A 20,635-nucleotide genomic window follows, 5' to 3' on the forward strand; every position below is an offset into this window, starting at 1 on the left:
AGCCCTGCAAATACACCTACACCCACTCTGCAGTGACACAATGGGTGTCATCAGGTGTGGATCTTCACAGTGATCCTCAGGAAAGGGCATTATTGCACAAACCAGACAGGAATCGCGAAGACATGGCAGTAGTGGTGCCAATATAATATGTAATGTGAGTTGATCAAAAATTAAATATAAGTAACAACCATGACAAACCCTCAAACACCCTTGTGCATCCCCTTCATGCTCACGACACGTTTGCCTTACGCTGCCTACTGCACATATACGATGCATGCCCTGTGGCTGCAGCACAGGTAGTGGCAGGTTGAGCAAGGCTGACCATGAAAGAGATGCATGAGAGGGTGAGTATGAGATAGAGCCATGAGAGTGTATGAGGATTGGGTTGAGTGGTCGTGGCGGGATGAGTAATGGCGAGGTGAGTAGGTGCAGGTAAGATGAGGATGAGGTTTGAGTGGGTGTGAGGAGTGATGTGACAGTGTAGTGTTGGCAGTGCAGAAGGAGATGTGGGGTGGGGGCGGTGATGTGGCAGACGGAGTGTAGGGGAAAGAGTAAGTGTACTCATTTCGGCTGACCGACTGAGGTCATTGGAGCGCCTCCTGCACTGTATGCAGGTGGGCGATATGTTGGTGGCGCAGATGACCTCCTCTGCCACCTCGAGCCAGGCCTTCCTGGTGGCAGAGACAGGCCGCTTCCTTCCGCCCGCCGGGGGGAAGATCTCTGTCCTTCCCCTCCTCCTCACCCCGTGTATTGATACCTGGAGTGAGGCATCATTAAACTGGGAGCAGCCTTCCACCTGGGCTGCTCCATGCTGTAATTTTTTCGATTTGTTGCAGCATCTGTCAGTGGAGGACTGCCCCTTTAAATAGAGCTCCTCCAGCTGACAGATCTTACTGCGCATGCGCAGCCCGCCCGACGCGCAGATCAGCAGTGGGGAACCCGGAGGAGCAGGTAAGTGGATCCAATTGGGCTGCGATCGCACGGGTGGCTGACTGATTTTGCCGGGCGCGGTACCCATGCGCCCGATAGCCCCCCCACCGAGAACCCGCAGCGCTGCTAACATCGGGCCCATGTTATCTCCTGCTATCTCCATCAATCCACCGTGAGACCACAACTTGCCCTTCACAGTGGAGAAGAGCTCAGTGATCCAAACCTTCTCATTATTTTCACTGCCTGCTCTCTCAGGTTTCAGGGCTGGTCTCCCAGGCGATGTCGGAGCAGAGTGCACTTCAATCAAATCGACTCTCCATGAGAAGTGTCAATTTCCTGACTGCAAGATAGCCAGGATTTCATTAAAAATCCTTCTCGCAGTCCATTAAATAAGTACACTGGAAATATACTTCCTACTGAGTTTTGAGTTGGACAACCGACTTACATTGAGAACCACGAGCGTGTGTACAGTTACAGCATTGAATCAAACGTGGTTTTTGCATTTCTACATCAGCAATATATCCACTTCTTCACTGAATGTGGTGAACATTGGAAGTGGATTTCACTATAATTTTGTTTTCTGATGTGATTTTCAATGTTTTTACTTTAAAAAGGAGTTACATTCTCTTGGAGTTGAGGACGAGTGTGAAGCTGGACTAAATGCTGTGCATATTTTTACTTTAAAAATGCCTGATTTTTATTCCAGGTTTCCTTTAGTCAACTGAGATGATATAGAAATGAAAACCTTGGATTTCATTCATGGGACAAGCAGCCCTCATTCATAGTGACTGACATTTTGATGCTCACTTTCATGAAGTCCGTGCATTGTATTGTCAATATCATGGACAACGTTCATTCCTAAATCTGCATTTACTGAATTGAAATCAATTCATTAGCTGAGATCAAAGAATAAAATACTCGGCATGAAACCCCAGCCTGAGACTTCCATGAGATTTCTCTGTGATTTCCACTATAATCCAAAAGTAAATGACAAACTCGGTTGTTAAGTAGAGGAGATTTTATTAATCTTAAGACTATTTCAGAGAGACAAAATCACGTTTTTCAAGAACAATCTAGAAGTCCCTCATGCGCCTGAAAGATCCGATAGTTGAGCTGTAGCCACCCCAGTCACTGAATCTCCTGTATTCACCGGGTCTCATGAAGTACTGGCGGCCTCTGTAGTTGGGATGTTCATAGAAGGTCCAGTAACCGTCCATCACATGGCAGGAGTGAATGTCACGGTAGCGGAAACGATCGTAGACAGATGGACAGTCATCCATGAATTCCATCATCTGTCCTCCAAAGTCAGGCCTCTCATAAATCCTCATTCTGTAGTTTCCACCTCTGTACTGTAATATAAATAAGATCATATTAGTGAAGAAACTATAAATGTTCAGTGTCTAGAAAGACAGCCTCCTGGTGAGAAGGGAGCTTAAGAAAGGTTACAGATGATGTTTCTGAAAAGCAAGAGACCGTTCAGTGACATCTATTGAAGCAACTGATTCTCTCCTAACTGAAGTCACCAAGCAGCTCTTGTGTAAATGATAAGATAAGATGCCTAAGTTCTGAGTCTCCCTGTAGGTGGTGTTTTTACATTCCAAACTTCCAATCGAACAATTAGGCTTTAAGTTCTAATTGGTTCATTATTGTGAAATAATTCATCCAATTATATTCCCGCATTTTATTGAAACTTTGGACTGGTGCACAGATCATGGGCATCATTTTGACTCCCAGCCGGGAATTGGGCGGGGGGCTCAAATTGCGGAAAGAAAACCCAGAAGTGCGGCTTCCCTGGACATCCTCACGATATTTACGTAAGGACGTCTTTTTTTGTTTGTTTGCCGTCTGACTGACTCGCCTGATTGACAGGTTGGTCTCAGTCAGATGGGAAAACAGCCAGGGAGAGGATGTGTTCAGGTAAGTCTTCAGGTAAATCTATATTTGTATGGGTGGGGGGGGAGACATGAGGGACATGAGAGACATGGGGGGAGTCAGTCAAGGGCGGGAGGGATCAGGGGTCAGTCACAGACATCCACGAACTTTGGAGGGGTCAGGGGTCATCGTGGGCGTCCGTGATTGTTGGGGGCAGGATCGTGGTTGGGGGTTGGGGGTCTGCGATCGTTGAGGGTGAGCGGAGATCGGGGGCAGGGATTCCTGACTGTGTGGAAGGGTCGGGGTTCGGGGGCACGTGTCCGCTATCATTGGGAGACGGGTCGGGATCATCGCGGGGGTTCAGCTATCATTGGGGGTTCGCTGCAGGTAGGCTGGTTGGGCCTGGGGGAAGCACTCCTGCTCCTCCGAACCCACAAGCTGTGTCAGAAAGGCACCTATCTGTTAGTCTCGGACCTCCTAGCCTCCTTTCAAGTGGCAGAAAAGAGAAGACCCAGAAATCCCAGCCCCTCGGGGTTGAAATCGGAAACTGTGGAAAATTGGAGGCCTGCAGTGTGAATGAAAGGTTTTAAAGTCTGACCAGCCTCCTGGGAGTGGCTTGGCCACTGACCCCCTCATCCCACCCCGGTAAAAAGGTGGAATGGGGGTGGGTTAGGGGTGGGTCTGAAATGGTTGAGATTTTGAATGCCCCCACCAGTCCCAACCCACCCGTTTTTCATTACTAAAAACGTGCCAAATATTTCACCTAGTCTTTTAAGTTTGGATAATTAAACTGTTCATAACCAAGCTGTGTATCTTCATTATCACTACAAATATCAGGTAATTTCGAAATACCACACACAAAGCCTTAATACAAGTGAAAACAGCTGAAGTGTTTTCCCAGTTGACATTGACAAACTCAATTGCTCAGCAAGTTGTCATTAACTTGTCCTCAATCTGGGTAAAATATAAAAATCATAAAAGGTAACTTACATATGGGTATGTGCGACATGACCTGATGTTGTCATTGAATCCCATCCAGCGCTGGTAGTCAGGATATTCTCCTCTGCTCAGAGCATACTGATATCCCATGTAATTGGGTCTCTCATACAACACCCACCAGTCACTCTCAACACGGATGGAGTTGCAGCGACTGAAGTAAGAGGACAGGTCAGCACAGTCAGTACTGCACTCGTAGTGCCGACCCTGGAAGTTCCTGTCTTCATAAAAGATGATCTGTGAAAAGATATAGATTTGCAAATTAATAAATTCTCAAATTAGGGGATTGAAGAATTCTAATACAGAGTATAAAATCTGAGTTCTCCTTGCCTTTCCCATTTTGAGCTCACAGTTAGACTGAATGTTTCACTGCTTCACACAGCTTGGTATTTATATGCTGGGCAGAAAGGCCTCTCTGGGCTGTATCTTTGTTATTCTAATGATTCAGGATTGAAACTCAGCAAAAATCATCAAAACGCATGTTGCATTCATTGAAAAACACCTGAAAGATGCCTGATGTGTCATTTATTCTTTCCCCTTGGCCTTCCTGTCATTTTAATTGTTGTTTGAACAAAGCACTTCTGGGACAATCACAGATACAAAGTCACTCAGGTCTGTTTCAAATAGTTTGGTGGAACCGCCTGGTTCTGCTCCCAAACTGGCAATGAAGACAGAGATATCCAGAGCATGTCGATTCGGTTATTGCCTTGTGCACATCTGGTTGATGTATAATTACGAGTGAGTTTAGTTTCCAGATTGCACCACTGCCCCCTCTCCAAATCCTTCATTCAATGATATCACGGCCGGCATCAATCTGATGACATTATTGCCTTCATGGGCAACCATATTGTGGGTGGTGTTTATTAACACAAATTACAGATCATACATTGTTTATTTAGTTTAAACAGAGTCTTTGATAGAAACTTACTGTCTGCTTTTTTGTTTTTAAGTCAGGGACAAATAATAGGAATATTCAAATAAGGAAGAGAACGATGGAAATTTAAGATGTGGAAACCAACGTCAGAGATTGAAAGGAGCTTTCAGCTTTCTTTGTCCTGAAGGCAAAGTGTTAAAGACCGGAGCGTTCTCCTTCGGGATAACTTGGAAAAAAGGATGTGAGATCATTGCACTTTCCCAGATATCACTGTGCTTTTCCATAGATCACTGTACTTTCCCAGAGATCACTGTAATTTCCCAGAGAACATTGTGCTTTTGCATGGACCATTTTAATCTCTATGGGATCATTGTACTTTCCCAAAGATCACTGTACTTTCCCAGAGAACACTGTACTTCCCAGAGATCACTGTATTTTTCAGACATCACTGTGATCTCCCAGAGATCACTACACTTTCCCAGAGACCACTGTACTTTCCCAGAGAACAATTTACAACGGCCTTTTCCTGTTAATTGAGGAGTGATCCAGTTCGATTTTGAGCTCCCTCAAAGCAGCGCAACTTGGGTTGGGAAGGTTGTGCAGAGGATTGTAGCTGTGATACTTTGGCCCCAAACCTTTGCTGTATTTGACCCATAAATCATGAAACTTATATAAGGGGGGGAAAGTAGACCAATGATTAAAAACAGATAAGAAACATTAATCATTGATCATTGTTCATGTAACTGACCTGAGGAAGATTACTTCCATAAAGAATATCAATGATGTCTTTTAATAAAAATATGACTGAGGTTGCATTCCAACAAGGAACCAGTTGCAGAGTTGTGATTGATTCAGCAAATCGTGCAAATGTGCACCTTACCTGACTGAGTGCAATAACAGAACCTCCTGTGATTCATAAATTTGTATTTTACCAAACGAGCAACCTTTGTACTCGGGGTAGTTTAGAAGCAGGACTTTCAGTTAAATCACTACCTTTTTAAAATAAATCGTGGAATAAACAAAATTTTCAGGATGGGATTGACGTTGTGCCCCTCATAAGTAAAAATAAAGAATACAGGAAGTGAAATTCGACATCTCGATTTTCAATATTGTACAATGTTAATCCACAACACACCAGTGACTTGGCCAATTGTACATTTTCTGCTCTGTATTAAACTCTGGAAAACATTCTGTGTATTAATGGCAATAAGTGGTTCCTGAAAACATACGAACATACAAAAATGAAGGGTAGGAAAAGGCCAGCAGGTCCATCAAGGCTGCCCCACATGCATGATGGCAGGAGCATCACAACTGGACCTATCCTACCTCCCCAAAGCCATGTTATCTCCTGCTATCTCCATCAATCCACTGTGAGACCACAACTTGTCCTTCACAGTGGGGAAGAGCTCAGTGATCCAAACCTTCTCATTATTTTCACTGCCTGCTCTCTCAGGTTTCAGGGCTGGTCTCCCAGGCGATGTCGGAGCAGAGTGCACTTCAATCAAATCGACTCTCCATTAGAAGTGTCATTTTCCTGACTGCAAGATAGCCAGGATTTCGTTAAAAATCCTTCTTGCAGCCCATCCAAGAAGTACCCTGGAAATATTATTCCTCCTGAGTTTTGAGTTGTATAAAATCTAGTTTAAAATCTTTTAAAATCTAGTGTTAATTGCTATTAACTGTTAAGTATGATCGACTGTTTCAGTTCAATTTTAAACTTTAAATTTTGAAGTTTGTCAGGCCAAAGCAGAGACAAACTGGAGAGCTGCTGTCGTTCGTTAAATGGTTCGCTGGATTAAACTGGTTTCTGAAAGAGTCGCAGAGCAGGGCTGACTCATCTGAGTCACAAACAGTGGAAATAACAGGGGCCTGTGAGTGCAACGGCACTGAGTGCAGTGAGGACGGAGTGAACAACTTGAGAGTTTGGGAAGTGTGGGAGTTCGGTGAAGTGGGGGAAGGAGGTGCTGCTTTGCCTTGCTTTTCCTAACTTTTCCACAGAGCAGCGGCGGGCCTGAGCAGCAGCAGACTGAGAATGGGATAAAAGCAGCAGCATAAGACCATAAGAACATCAGAGATAGGAGAAGGAGTAGGCCATTCGGCCCCTCGAGCCTGCTCCGCCATTTAATGAGATCATGGCTGATCTGTTTTTTACCTCAACTCCACTTTCCAGCCCTTTCCCCATATCCTTGACTACCTTGCTGATCAAAAATTTGTCCAACTCAGCCTTGATTGTATTCAATGATTCAGCCTCCACAGCTTTTTGGAGTGACCCCTTATTCTGAGATTATGAAACCCAAGTTTTAGATTCCCCCATAAGGGATAACATCCTCTCAGCATCTACACTATCGATTCCCCTCAGAATCCTGTATGTTTCAATAAGATCTCTTCTCATTCTTCCAAACTCCAATGAGTATACACCCAAGCTGTTAAATCTTTCCTCATAAGACAACCCTTCCATACCCGGAATCAACCGAGTGAACCTTCTCTGAACTGCCTCCAATGCAAGGATATCCTTCCTTAAATAAGGGCACCAGGACTGTACGCAGTACTCCAGGTGTGGCCTCACCAGCACCCTGTACAGTTGTAGAATGACTTCCCTGCTTTTATATTCCATCCCCCTGGAAATAATGGCCACTATTCCATTTGCCTTCCGGATTACCTGCTGCACCTGTATGTTGACTTTTTGTGTTTCATGTACGAGGACACCCAGATCCCTCTGTACCGCAGCATTTTGCAGTATTTCTCCATTCAAATAACATTTTGCTTTTATATTTTTCCTCTCAAAGTGGATGACTTCACATTTTCCCACATTATATTCCATCTGCCAAATTTTTGCCCATTCGCTTAACCTGTCAGTATCCCTTTGCAGACACTTTGTGTCCTCATCGCAATTTGCTTTTCCACCTATCTTTGTATCATCAGTAAATTTGGTCACATGACACTCTGTTCCTTCATCCAAGTCATTGATATATATTGTAAATAGTTGAGGCCCCAGCACTGATCCCTGCGGCACCTCACTAGTTACATATCACCATTTTGAAAATGACCCTTTTATTCAGACTCTTTGTTTTCTGTTAGCTAGCCAGTCTTCTATCCATGCCAGTAAATTTCCCCCAACACCATGAGCTCCTATCTTGTGCAGTAATCTTTGATGTGGCACCTTATCGAATGCCTTTAGGAAATCCAAATGTACTGCATCCATTGGTTCCCCTTTATCCACCCTGCCCGTTACTTCCTCAAAGAACTCTAATAAATTTGTCAGACATGATTTCCCCTTCATAAAACCATGTTGACTCTCCTTGATTGTATTATGAGTCGCCAAACGTCCTGCTGTGACTTCCTTAATAATGGATTCTGGCATTTTCCCAATGACAGATGTTAGGCTAACTGGTGTATAGTTATCTGCTTTCTGTCTCACTCCCTTCTTGAATAGGGGTGTTACGTTTGCGGTTTTCCAATCCGCTGCAACCTTCCCAGAATCTAGTGAATTCTGGAAGATGACAACCAATGCATCCACTATCTCTGCAGCCACTTCCTTTGAGACCCTTGGATGCAAGCCATAAGGTCCAGAGGACTTGTCAGCCTTTAGACCCATTAGTTTCCCTAGTACTGATTCTCTCGTGATAGTGATTGTTTTTAGATCCTCCCCCCACTTTGCCCCTTGATTTTCTACTATTATTGTGATGTTATTAGTGTCTTCTACTCTGAAGACAGATACAAAATATCTGTTCAATTCCTCTGCCATTTCCTTGTTTTCCATTATTATTTCCCCAGTCTCATCCTCTGAGGGACCAATGTTTACATTAGCTACCCTCTTCCTTTTTATATACTTGTCGAAGCTTATTTTTTTCAGAAGACCTGCAATCAGAGAAAACTGCAGTGTGACGTCACAGGTGAGGCAGGTAAGTGATTGGTAGTGACTGTGGGCTAAGTTTTGAGTTAACATACAGCATATAACTAAATTTTAAAAACTAAACTTAATTGAAATAATCTAATAAATTAAACAAGGAAAATAATGTGTTTAACTCTAAATTAATGAAATAAATAAAATAATGGGAGAACAAGAGATGTGTTCCTGCTGCAATATGTGGGAGCTTATGGACCTTTTTGTCCAGGGTGACTACATCTGCAGTAAGTGTCTGCGGCTCGAGGAACTTCGGCCTCGAGTTGAGGAGCTGGAGTTCGAGCTGCGGATGTTACGAGACATCAGGGAGGGAGAAAGCGACCTGGACCTTTTGCTCCACGAGGTAGTCACACTCCTTAGATTAGATACTTTAGAACTGACACATGGTCAGGGACAGGAGGGTGTGACTGTGAGTGAGGCAGGTTCGGGGGTCCAGTAGGTAGTATTGCAGGATCCTCAGTCCCTGCGCTTGTCCAATGGATTTGAGGTTCTTGCAACCCTTGTGGACAAGCGTGGGACTGCGTGGAGTGCGAGCAAACTGACCACCGCATCGTGGCACACGAAGCCGTTCAAGTGGGGGGAATGAAAAGGAAGGTGGTTGCAGTGGGCGACAGTATAGTTAGGGGGATAGACACTGTTCTGTGCAGCCAGGAGCATGAGTCCCGAAGACTATGTTGTCACCCCGGTGCCAGGGTGAAGGTTATCTCCTCCGGGCTGGAGATGAACTTGGAGTGGGAGGGGGAGGACCCTGTTGTCGTGGTCCATATTGGTGCCAATGACATTGGTTGGACTAAGAAAAAGGTTCTACTGAGAGAGTTTGAGCAGCTAGGGACTAAATTAAAAAGCAGAACTACAAAGGTAATAATCTCTGGATTGTTACCTGAGCCACGAGCAAATTGGCATAGGGTCAATTAGATCAGAGGGATGAATGCGTGGCTCAAAGATTGGTGTGGGAGAAGTGGGTTTCGATTCATGGGGCACTGGCACCAGTACTGGGGAAAGAGAGAGCTGTTCCATTGGGACGGACTACACCTGAACCATGCTGGGACCAGAGTTCTATCAAATCAAATAACTGGGGAGGTAGATAGGGCTTTAAACTAAATAAGGGGCGGAGGAAGGGTCCCGCTGGAGAGAAATCCAGAATGTCAAAGAGAAAAGACAAGGAAGAAGTGCAGGAAAGTGATTGGGGTAAGGATAACCAGATTGTGTCAGGAAGGGACAGACCGTACAAACAAAAGAGTGCACTAACAAATAGAGTCCGGGTAAGAAAAATGGTAATAAGACTAATGGGGCTAGAGTACATAAAAATGTAAAGATGTCTAAAAATGTTAAAAAGACAAATCCAAAGGTACTGTATCTGAATGCACGAAGCATTCGTAATAGAGTAAATGAATTAACAGCACAAATAGATGTAAACGGATATGATATAATTGTAATTACAGAGACTTGGCTGCAGGATGACCAATGCTGGAAGCTTAATATCCAAGGGTATTCGATATTTAGGAAGGACAGGCAAAAAGGAAAAGGAGCTGGGGTGGCATTGTTAGTAAAGGATGAGATCAGAGCAACAGTGAGAAAGGATAATGGCTCAGAAAATCAAGATGTAGAATCAGTCTGGGTGGAGTTATGAAGCACCAAGGGGCAGAAAACAGTGGTGGGAGTAGTCTATCGGCCTCCAAACAGTAATGGTAATGTAGGGGATGGCATCAAACAGGAAATTAGAGGCGCATGTAACGAGGGTACTCGAGTAATCTTGGGTGACTTTAATCTACATACAGACTGGCCAAACCAAATGAATTCCTGGAGTGTGTACGAGATGATTTTTTCGACCAGTACATTGAGGAGCCAACCAGGGAACAGGCTATCCTAGATTGGGTATTGTGCAATGAGAAGGGATTAATAAATAATCTTGTTGTGCGGGTCCTTAGGGGAAGAGTGACCTTAACATGATAGAAGTCTTCATTAAGATGGAAAGTGAAGTAGTCCAATCTGAAACTGGGGTCCTAAATCTAAAGAAAGGAAACTATGAAGGTATGAGGAGTGAGTTGGCTCTGATAGATTGGGAAGCTTCATTAAAAGGCATGATGGTGGATAGGCAATGGCTCACATTTAAGGAACGAATGCATGAATTGCAACAATTATACATTCCTTTCTGGCGCAAAAACACAAAAGGAAAAGCGGCCCAACCATGGCTAACAATAGAAATTAAAGATAGTATTAGATCCAATGAGGAGTCATATAAAATTGCCAGAAAAAGCAGTTTAGAATTCAGCAAAAAAGGACCAAGGGATTGATTAAGAGGGGAAAAATAGAGTACGAGAGTGAACTTGCAATGAACATAAAAGTGGACTGTACAAGCTTCTACAAGTATGTAAAAAGAAAAAGATTAGTGAAGGCAAAGGTAGGTCCCTTACGGTCAGAAATGGGAGAATTTATAATGGGGAACAGGGAAATGGCAGAGCAATTAAACAAATACTTTGGTTCTGTCTTCACAGAAGACGACACAGAAAACTTCCCAGAAATGCTCGAGGACCAAAGGACGAGTGAGAAGGAGGAATTAAAGGAAATTAGTATTCGTAAAAACATAGTGCTGGGGAAATTAATGGGACTGAAAGTCGATAAATCCCCAGGGCCTAATAAATTGCATTCCAGAGCACTAAAAGAGGTAGCCATGGAAATAGTGGATGCATTAGTTGTCATCTTCCTAAATTCTATAGATTATGGAACAGATCCTATGGATTGGAGGATGGCAAATGGAACCCCACTATTTCAAAAAGGAGGGAGAGAGAAAACAGGGAACGACCGATCAGTTAGCCTAACATCAATAGAAGGGAAATTGCTAGAGTCTTTGATGAAGGATGTGTTAACAGGACCCTTAGAAAAAATAAACGGAATTAGACAAAGTCAACGTGGATTTATGAAAGGGAAAGCATTTTTGACAAACCTACAATAGTTTTTTGAGGATGTAACTGGTAGAATAGATGAGGGAGAACCAGTGGATGTGGTTTATTTGGATTTTCAGAAGGCCTTTGATAAAGTCCCACATAAGAGGTTAGTGGGCAAAATTAAAGCACAGGGAATTGGTTGTAATATACTGGCATGGATTGAAAATTGTTTAACAGACAGGAAACAGAGAGTCGGAATAAATGGGTCTTTTTCGGGGTGGCAGGCAGTGACTAGTGGGGTACCTCAGGGATCAGTGCTCGGGCCACAGCTATTCACAATATATATCATTGATTTGCATGAGGGAAGCAAATATAATATTTCCAAGTTTGCTGACGACACAAAACTCGGTGGGATTGTCAGTTGTGAGGAGGATGCAAAGAGGCTTCAAGGCAATTTAAACAAGTTGAGCGAGTGGGCAAAGTATAATGTGGAAAAATGTGAAGTTATCCACTTCGGAAGGAAAAACAGAAAGGCAGAGTATTATTTCAATGGTGATAGATTGGGAAATGGTTGATGTACAAAGGAACCTGGGTGTCCTTGTACACCAGTCACTGAAAGCAAACATGCAGTTGCAGCAAGCAGTTAGGAAGGCAAATGGTATGTTGGCCTTCATTGCAAGAGGATTTAAATACAGGAGCAAGGATGTCTTACTGCAGTTATACAGGGCCTTGATGAGACCACACCTAGAGTATAGTGTGCAGTTTTGGTCTCCTCACTTCAGAAAGGATCTACTTGCCATAGAGGGAGTACAGCGAAAGTTCACCAGACTGATTCCTGGGATGGCAGAACTGTCATATGAGGAGAGATTGGGTCGACTCGGCCTGTATTCACTCGAGTTTAGAGTGAGAGCGGATCTCATTGATACGTATAAAATTCTGATAGGGCGAGACAGACTGGATGCAGGGAGGATGTTTCCCCTGGCTGTGGGATCCAGAACGAGGGGTCACAGTCTCAGGATACGGGGTAGGACATTTAGGACTGAGATGAGGAGAAATTTCTTCACTCAGAGGGTGGTGAACCTGTGGAATTCTCTACGACAGAAGACTGTGCAGGCCAAGTCACTGAATATATTTAAGAAGGAGCGAGATAGATTTCTAGATGCAAAAGGCATCAAGGGGTATGGAGAGAGAGCGGGAATATGGTATTGAAGTAGAGGATCAGCCATGATCATATTGAATGGCAGAGCAGGCTCGAACGACCGAACGGCCTACTCCTGCCCCTTTTTCTATGTTTCTCTGTTAACCGACTTATATTAAGAACCATGAGCGTGTGTACAGTTACAGCATTGAATCAAATGAGATTTTTCATATACACCTGAGCAATATATCCACTTCTTCACTGAAAGTGGTGAACATTGGAAATGGATTTCACTATAATTTTGTTTTCTGATGTGATTTTCAATGTTTTTACTTTAAAAAGCAGTTACATTCTCTTGGAGTTGAGGACGAGAGTGAAGCTGGACTAAATGCTGTGGATATTTTTACTTTAAAAGTGCCTGATTCTTATTCCAGGTTTCCTTTAGTCAACTGAGATGATATAGAAATGAGAACCTTGGATATCATTCATGGGACAAGCAGCCCTCATTCATAGTGACTTACATTTTGATGCTCACTTTCATGAAGTCCGTGCATTGTATTGTCAGTCTCATGGACAACGTTCATTCTTAAATCTGCATTTACTGAATTGAAATCAATTCATTAGCTGAGATCAAAGAGGTACAATACTCGGCATGAGACACCAGCCTGAGATTTCCATGAGATTTCTCTATGATTTCCACCATTATCCAAATATAAATGACAAACTAGTTTGTTAAGTAGAGGAGATTTTATTAATGTTAAGACCATTTCAGAGAGACAAAATCATGTTTCTCAAGAACAATCTAGAAGTCCCTCATGCGCCTGAATGATCCGATAGTTGATCTGTAGCCACCCCAGTCACTGAATCTCCTGTATTCACCGGGTCTCATGAAGTACTGTCGGCCTCTATAGTTGGGATGTTCATAGAAGGTCCAGTAACCGTCCATCACATGGCAGGAGTGAATGTCACGGTAGCGGAAACAATCGTAGACAGATGGACAGTCATCCATGAATTCCATCATCTGTCCTCCAAAGTCAGGCCTCTCGTAAATCCTCATTCTGTAGTTTCCACCTCTGTACTGTAATATAAAAAGATCATATTAGTGAAGAAACTATAAATGTTCAGTGTCTAGAAAGACAGCCTCCTGGTGAGAAGGGAGCTTAAGAAAGGTTGCAGATGATGTTTCTGAAAAGCAAGAGACCGTTCAGTGACATCTATTGAAGCAGCAGATTCTCTCCTAACTGAAGTCACCAAGCAGCTCTTGTGTAAATGATAAGATAAGATGCCTAAGTTCTGAGTCTCACTGCAGGTGGTGTTTTTACATTCCAAACTTCCAATCAAACAATTAGGCATTCAATTCTAATTGGTTAATTATTGTGAACTAATTCATCCAATTATATTCCCGTTTTTTATTGAAACTTTAGACTGTTGCACAGATCACATGTTACCCAGTTTTTTTTATATTGGTTCATAGATATAGGCATCGTTGGCAAGGCCAGCATTTATTAACAATCCCTAATTGCCCTTGAGAAGGTAGTGGTGAGCCGCCTTCTCAAAACGCTGCAATCCGTGTGGTGAAGGTTCTCTCACAGTGCTGTTATGAATGTTACTTGCCACTGAATAGCCCCAACCTGGATGTTGTCCAGTCCTTGCTGCATGCGGGCTCGGACTGCATCATTATCTGAGGGGTTGCAAATGGAACTGAACACTGTGCAATCATCAGCGAACATCACCATTTCTGACCTTATGGTTGAGGGAAGGTCACTGATGAAGCAGTTGAAGATGGTTGGGCGCACGACACTGCCCTGAGGAACTCATGCAACAATGACCTGGGGCTGAGATGATAAGCCTCCAACAACCACTACTATCTTCTTTTGTGCCAGGCATGACTCCAGCCACTGCAGAATTTTCCCCTGATTCCCATTGACTTCTATTTTACTCGGGCTCCTTGGTGCCACGCTCGGTTAAATGCTGCCTTGATGTCAAGGGCTATCATCACCTCTGGAATTCAGCTCTTTTAAGTTTGCATAATTATGCTCTTAAGAACCAAGCTGTGTATCTTTATTATTATAAGAAATATCAGGTCATTTAGATATAACACGCACAAAGCTTTACTACATGTGAAAAAAGCTGAAGTGTTTTCCCAGTTGACATTGACAAACTCAATTGCTCAGCAAGTTGTCATTAACTTGTCCTCAATCTGGGTAAAATATACAAACCATCAAAGGTAACTTACATATGGGTAGGTGCGACATGACCCGATGCTGTCATTGAATCCCATCCAGCGCTGGTAGTCAGGATATTCTCCCCTGCTCAGAACATACTGGTATCCCATGTAATTGGGTCTCTCATACAGCACCCACCAGTCACTCTCAACACGGATGGAGTTGCAGCGGCTGAAGTAAGAGGACAGGTCAGCATAGTCAGTACTGCACTCGTAGTGCCGACCCTGGAAGTTCCTGTCTTCATAAAAGATGATCTGTGGAAAGATGTAGATTTGCAAATTAATATTTTCTCAAACTAGGAGATTGAAGAGTTATAATACAAAGTATAAAATCTGAGTTCTCCTTGCCTTTCCCATTTTGAGCTCACAGTTAGATTAGTAACTGACTGAATGTTTCACTGCTTCACACAGCTTGGTATTTATCTGCTGGGCAGAAAGGCCACTCTGGGCTGTATCTTTGTTATTCTAATGATTCAGGATTGAAAATCAGCAAAAAGCAACAAAGCACATGTTGCATTCATTGTAGAAAAACACCTGAAAGATGCCTGATATGTCATTTATTCTTTCCTCTTTGCCTTCCTGTCATTTTAATTGTTGCTGAACAAAGCAGTTCTGGAACAAGCTCAGATCCAAAGTGACCCAGGTCTCTTTCAAATAGTTTGATGTAACTGCCTGGTTCTGCTCCCAAACTGGCCGAGATAAAGACAAACGTATCCAGAGCATGTTCCTTCGTTTATTGCCTTGTACACATCTGATTGATGTATAATTGCGAGTGAGTTTAGTTTCCAGATTGCGCCACTGCCCCCTCCCAAAAACCTTCAGACAATGATATCACAGCCAGCACCAATCTGATGATATTATTACCTTCATGTGCAGCCATATTAATACAAACATACGAATTAAGAGCAGGATTAGGCCATTCGGCCTCTCGAGCCTGCTCTGCCATTTGATAAGATCATGGCTGATCTGATTGCGACCTCAACACTAATTTCCTATCTACCTACTATAACCTTTGACACCCTTCTTCATCAGGAATCCATCCAACTCAGCCTTAAAAATATTCAATGACCCTGCCTCCACCGCTCTCTGAGGAAGGGAGTCCCACAGACTCATTACCCTCTGCGAGATAAAAATTCTCCTCATCTCTGTCTTAAATGGGAGACCCCTTATCTTTAAACGGTGGCCCCGAGTTCGAGTCTCTCCCACAAGGGGATACATCCTCTCAGCTTCTGCCCCTTCTGCTCCCCTCAGGATCTTACATGTTTCAATATGACCACCTCTCATTCTTCTAAACTCCAGTCTATACAGGCCCAACTTGTCCAACCTTTCCTCATAAACATAAGATAACCCCCTCATCCCAGGAATCTGTTGAGTGAACCTTCTCTGAACCGCCACTAAAGCAATTATGTCCTTTCTTAAATAAGGAGACCAAAACTGCACAAGGTATTCTAGATGTGGTCTCACCAATGCCCTGTACAACTGTAGCAAAACATCTCTACTTTTATATTCCATTCCCCTTGCAATAAATGACAATATTCCATTTGCCTTCCTGATCACTTGCTGCACCTGCATACTCACTTTGAGATTCATGTACTTGGACACCCAGATCCCTCTGCACCTCAGAGTTCTGCAATCTCTCTCCATTTAAATAATATACTGCTTTTCTATTCCTCCTGCCAAAGTGGACAAGTTCACCTTTTCCCACATATTGTGGGTGGTGTTTTTAATACAAATTACAGATCATACTTTGTATATTTGGTTTACACAGTTTCTTGAAAAGAAACTTCCTGTCTCCTTTTTATTTTAACGTTCAGGACAACAAATAGGAAAATTCAAATAAGTAAGAGAACAATAGAAAGTTATGATGTGGAAAACAACGTCAGAGATTGAAAGTAGCTTTCAGCTTTGTTTGTCCCGACGGCAAAGTGTTAAAGACCAGATAGGTCTCCTTGGAGATAACTTGGAAAAAAGGATGTGAGATCACTGTACTTTCCCAGAGATCACTGTGCTTTTCCATAGATCACTGTACTTTCCGAGATAACACTATGCTTCTGCATTGACCGTTTTAATCTCGATGGGATCATTCGACTTTCCCAGAGAACACAATACTTTCCCAGAGAACACTGTATTTTTCCAGAGATCGCTGTGAACTCCCAGAGATCACTATACTCTCCCAGAGATGGCTGTAGTTTCCCAGAGAACACTGTAATTTCCCACTGCCTTTTCCTGTTAATTGAGGAGTGATCCAGTTCGATTTTGAGCTCCCTCAAAGCAGCACAACTTGGGTTGGGAACAAGGTTGTGCAGAGGATTGTAGCTGTGATACTTTGGCCCCAAACCTTTGCTGGATTTGACCCATAAATCTTGAAGCTTTTATAACGGGGGGAAAGTAGACCAATGATTAAAAACAGATAAGAAACATTAATCATTGATCATTGTTAATGTCACTGACCCGAGGAATGTCACTTCCACACAGAATATCAATTATGTATTTTAATAAAAATATTATTGAGGTTGCATTCCAAAAAGGAACCAGTTGCAGAGTTGTGATTGATTTGGTAAATCGTGCAAATGTGCACCTTACCTGACTGAGTGCAATAACAGAACCTCCTGTGATTCATAAATTTGTATTTTACCAAACGAGCAACCTTTGTACTCGGGGTAGTTGAGAAGCAGCTCTGTCAGTTACATCACTACATTTTTAAAATAAATCGTGGAATAAACAAAATACTGAGGGTGGAATTGACTTTCTGCACCTGATAAGTAAAAATAAAGAATACATGAAGTGAAATTCGTTATCTAGATTTTTAATATCGTAAAATGTTAATGCACGACAGACTCATGATGTGACCAATTGTATATACTCTGCTGTGTGTTAAACCATGTTCTATGTATTAATGGCAATAAGTGGTTTCTGAAAACATACGAACATACAAAAATGAAGGGTAGGAAAAGGCCAGCAGGTCCATCAAGGCTGCCCCACATGCATGATGGCTGGAGCATCACAACTGGACCTATCCTACCTCCCCAAAGCCATGTTATCTCCTGCTATCTCCATCAATCCACTGTGAGACCACAACTTGTCCTTCACAGTGGAGAAGAGCTCAGTGATCCAAACCTTCTCATTATTTTCACTGCCTGCTCTCTCAGGTTTCAGGGCTGGTCTCCCAGGCGATGTCGGAGCAGAGTGCACTTCAATCAAATCGACTCTCCATTAGAAGTGTCATTTTCCTGACTGCAAGATAGCCAGGATTTCGTTAAAAATCCTTCTTGCAGCCCATCCTAGAAGTACCCTGGAAATATTATTCCTCCTTGGTTTTGACTTGTATAAAATCTAGTTTAAAATCTTTTAAAATCTAGTGTTAATTGCTATTAACTGTTAAGTATGATCGACTGTTTCAGTTCAATTTTAAACTTTAAATTTTTAAGTTTGTCAGGCTGAAGCAGAGACAAACTGGAGAGCTGCTGTCGTTCGTTAAATGGTTCGCTGGATTAAACTGGTTCCTGAAAGAGTCGCAGAGCAGGGCTGACTCATCTGAGTCACAAACAGTGGAAATAACAGGGGCCCGTGAGTGCAACGGCACTGAGTGCAGTGGGGACGGAGTGAACAACTTGAGAGTTTGGGAAGTGTGGGAGTTCGGTGAAGTGGGGGAAGGAGGTGCTGCTTTGCCTTGCTTTTCCTAACTTTTCCACAGAGCAGCGGAAGACCTGAGCAGCAGCAGACTGAGAACGGGATAGAAGCAGCAGCATAAGAACCATATGAACATCAGAGATAGGAGAAGGAGTAGGCCATTCGGCCCCTCGAGCCTGCTCCGCCATTTAATGAGATCATGGCTGATCTGATTTTTACCTCAACTCCACCTTCCTGCACTTTCCCCATATCCTTGACTACCTTGCCGATCAAAAATTTGTCTAACTCAACCTTGATTGTGTTCAATGATTCAGCCTCCACAGCTTTTTGGAGTGACCCCTTATTCTGAGATTATGAAACCCAAGTTTTAGATTCCCCCATAAGGGATAACATCCTCTCAGCATCTACACTATCGAGTCCCCTCAGAATCTTGTATGTTTCAATAAGATCTCCTCTCATTCTTCCAAACTCCAATGAGTATACACCCAACCTGTTCAATCTTTCCTCATAAGACAACCCTTCCATACCCGGAATCAACCTCGTGAACCTTCTTTGAACTGCCTCCAATGCAAGGATATCCTTCCAGTACTCCAGGTGTGGCCTCACCAGCACCCTGTACAGTTGTAGAATGACTTCCCTGCTTTTATACTCCATCCCCCTGGAAATAAAGGCAACTATTCCGTTTGCCTTCCGGATTACCTGCTGCACCTGTATGTTGACTTTTTGTGTTTCATGTACGAGGACACCCAGATCCCTCTGTACCGCAGCATTTTGTAGTATTTCTCCATTCAAATAATATTTTGCTTTTTTATTTTTCCTCCCAAAGTGGATGACTTCACATTTTCCCACATTATATTCCATCTGCCAAATTTCTGCCCATTCGCGTAACCTGTCAGTATCCCTTTGCAGACACTTTGTGTCCTCATCGCAACTTGCTTTTCCACCTATCTTTGTATCATCAGCAAATTTGGTCACATGACACTCTGTTCCTTCATCCAAGTCATTGATATATATTGTAAATAGTTGAGGCCTCAGCACTGATCCCTGCGGCACCTCAATAGTTCCAGATAACCATTTTGAAAATGACCCTTTTATTCCGACTCTTTGTTTTCTGTTAGCTAGCCAGTCTTCCATCCATGCCAGTAAATTTCCCCCAACACCATGAGCTCCTATCTTGTGCAGTAATCTTTGATGTGGCACCTTATCGAATGCCTTTAGGAAATCCAAATATACTGCATCCATTGGTTCCCCTTTATCCACCCTGCCCGTTACATCCTCAAAGAACTCCAATAAATTTGTCAGACATGATTTCCCCTTCATAAAACCATGTTGACTCTCCTTGATTGTATTATGAGTCTCCAAATGTCCTGCTACTACTTCCTTAATCATGGATTCTCGCATGTTCCCAATGACAGATGTTAGGCTAAGTGGTCTGTAGTTACCTGCTTTCTGTCTCACTCCCTTCTTGAATAGGGGTGTTACATTTGCGGTTTTCCAATCCGCTGGGACCTTTCCAGAATCTAGTGAATTCTGGAAGATGACAACCAATGCATCCACTATCTCTGTAGCCACTTCCTTTAAGACCCTTGGATGCAAGCCATAAGGTCCAGGGGACTTGTCAGCCTTTAGACTCATTAGTTTCCCTAGTACTTTTTCTCTCGTGATAGTGATTGTTTTTAGATCCTCCCCCCACTTTGCCCCTTGATTTTCTACAATTATTGTGATGTTATTAGTGTCTTCTACTCTGAAGACAGATACAAACTATCTGTTCAATTCCTATGCCATTTCCTTGTTTTCCATTATTATTTCCCCAGTCTCATCCTCTAATGGACCAATATTTACTTGAGCTACCCTCTTCCTTTTTATATACTTGTCGAAGCTTATTTTTTTCAGCAGACCTGCAATCAGAGAAAACTGCAGTGTGACGTCACAGGTGAGGCAGGTAAGTGATTGGTAGTGACTGTGGGCTAAGTTTTGAGTTAACATATAGCATATAACTAAATTTTAAAAACTAAACTTAATTGAATTAATCTAATAAATTAAACAAGGAAAATAATTTGTTGAACTCTAAATTAATGAAATAAATAAAATAATGGGAGAACAAGAGATGTGATGCTGCTGCAATATGTGGGAGCTTATGGACCTTTTTGTCCAGGGTGACTACATCTGCAGTAAGTGTCTG

The 20,635-nt window shown here is 42.8% G+C and overlaps 2 protein-coding genes across 2 annotated transcripts; both read right to left on the bottom strand.

Moving 5' to 3' along the window:
- Positions 1-2,003: 2,003 nt before the first annotated feature.
- On the bottom strand, positions 2,004-7,558 carry LOC137323860 (gamma-crystallin S-1-like). The gene is made up of 3 exons (XM_067987871.1): positions 7,544-7,558; positions 3,789-4,035; positions 2,004-2,272 (listed from the first exon to the last, which is right to left on the bottom strand). Exons 1-3 carry the CDS (start codon positions 7,556-7,558, stop codon positions 2,004-2,006), a joined length of 531 nt encoding a protein of 176 aa, XP_067843972.1.
- Positions 7,559-13,401: 5,843 nt separating this feature from the next.
- LOC137323349 (gamma-crystallin S-1-like) lies at positions 13,402-18,702 on the bottom strand. The gene is made up of 3 exons (XM_067986833.1): positions 18,694-18,702; positions 14,836-15,078; positions 13,402-13,677 (listed from the first exon to the last, which is right to left on the bottom strand). The coding sequence occupies exons 1-3, from the start codon at positions 18,700-18,702 to the stop codon at positions 13,402-13,404; spliced, it is 528 nt and encodes a 175-aa protein (XP_067842934.1).
- Positions 18,703-20,635: the final 1,933 nt, after the last annotated feature.

This window comes from Heptranchias perlo, chromosome 7, assembly GCF_035084215.1.
Source record: "Heptranchias perlo isolate sHepPer1 chromosome 7, sHepPer1.hap1, whole genome shotgun sequence".
Lineage (NCBI taxonomy): Eukaryota > Metazoa > Chordata > Chondrichthyes > Hexanchiformes > Hexanchidae > Heptranchias > Heptranchias perlo.

Excerpts from the sequence above, each read along its gene's own strand:
- LOC137323349 (XM_067986833.1), bottom strand. Across the intron at positions 13,678-14,835 it reads CATGTCGCACCTACCCATAT|TACAGAGGTGGAAACTACAG; the intron begins GTAAGTTACCTT and ends TTTATATTACAG.
- LOC137323860 (XM_067987871.1), bottom strand. Across the intron at positions 2,273-3,788 it reads TCGCACATACCCATATGTAA|GTGGAAACTACAGAATGAGG; the intron begins GTTACCTTTTAT and ends TACAGTACAGAG.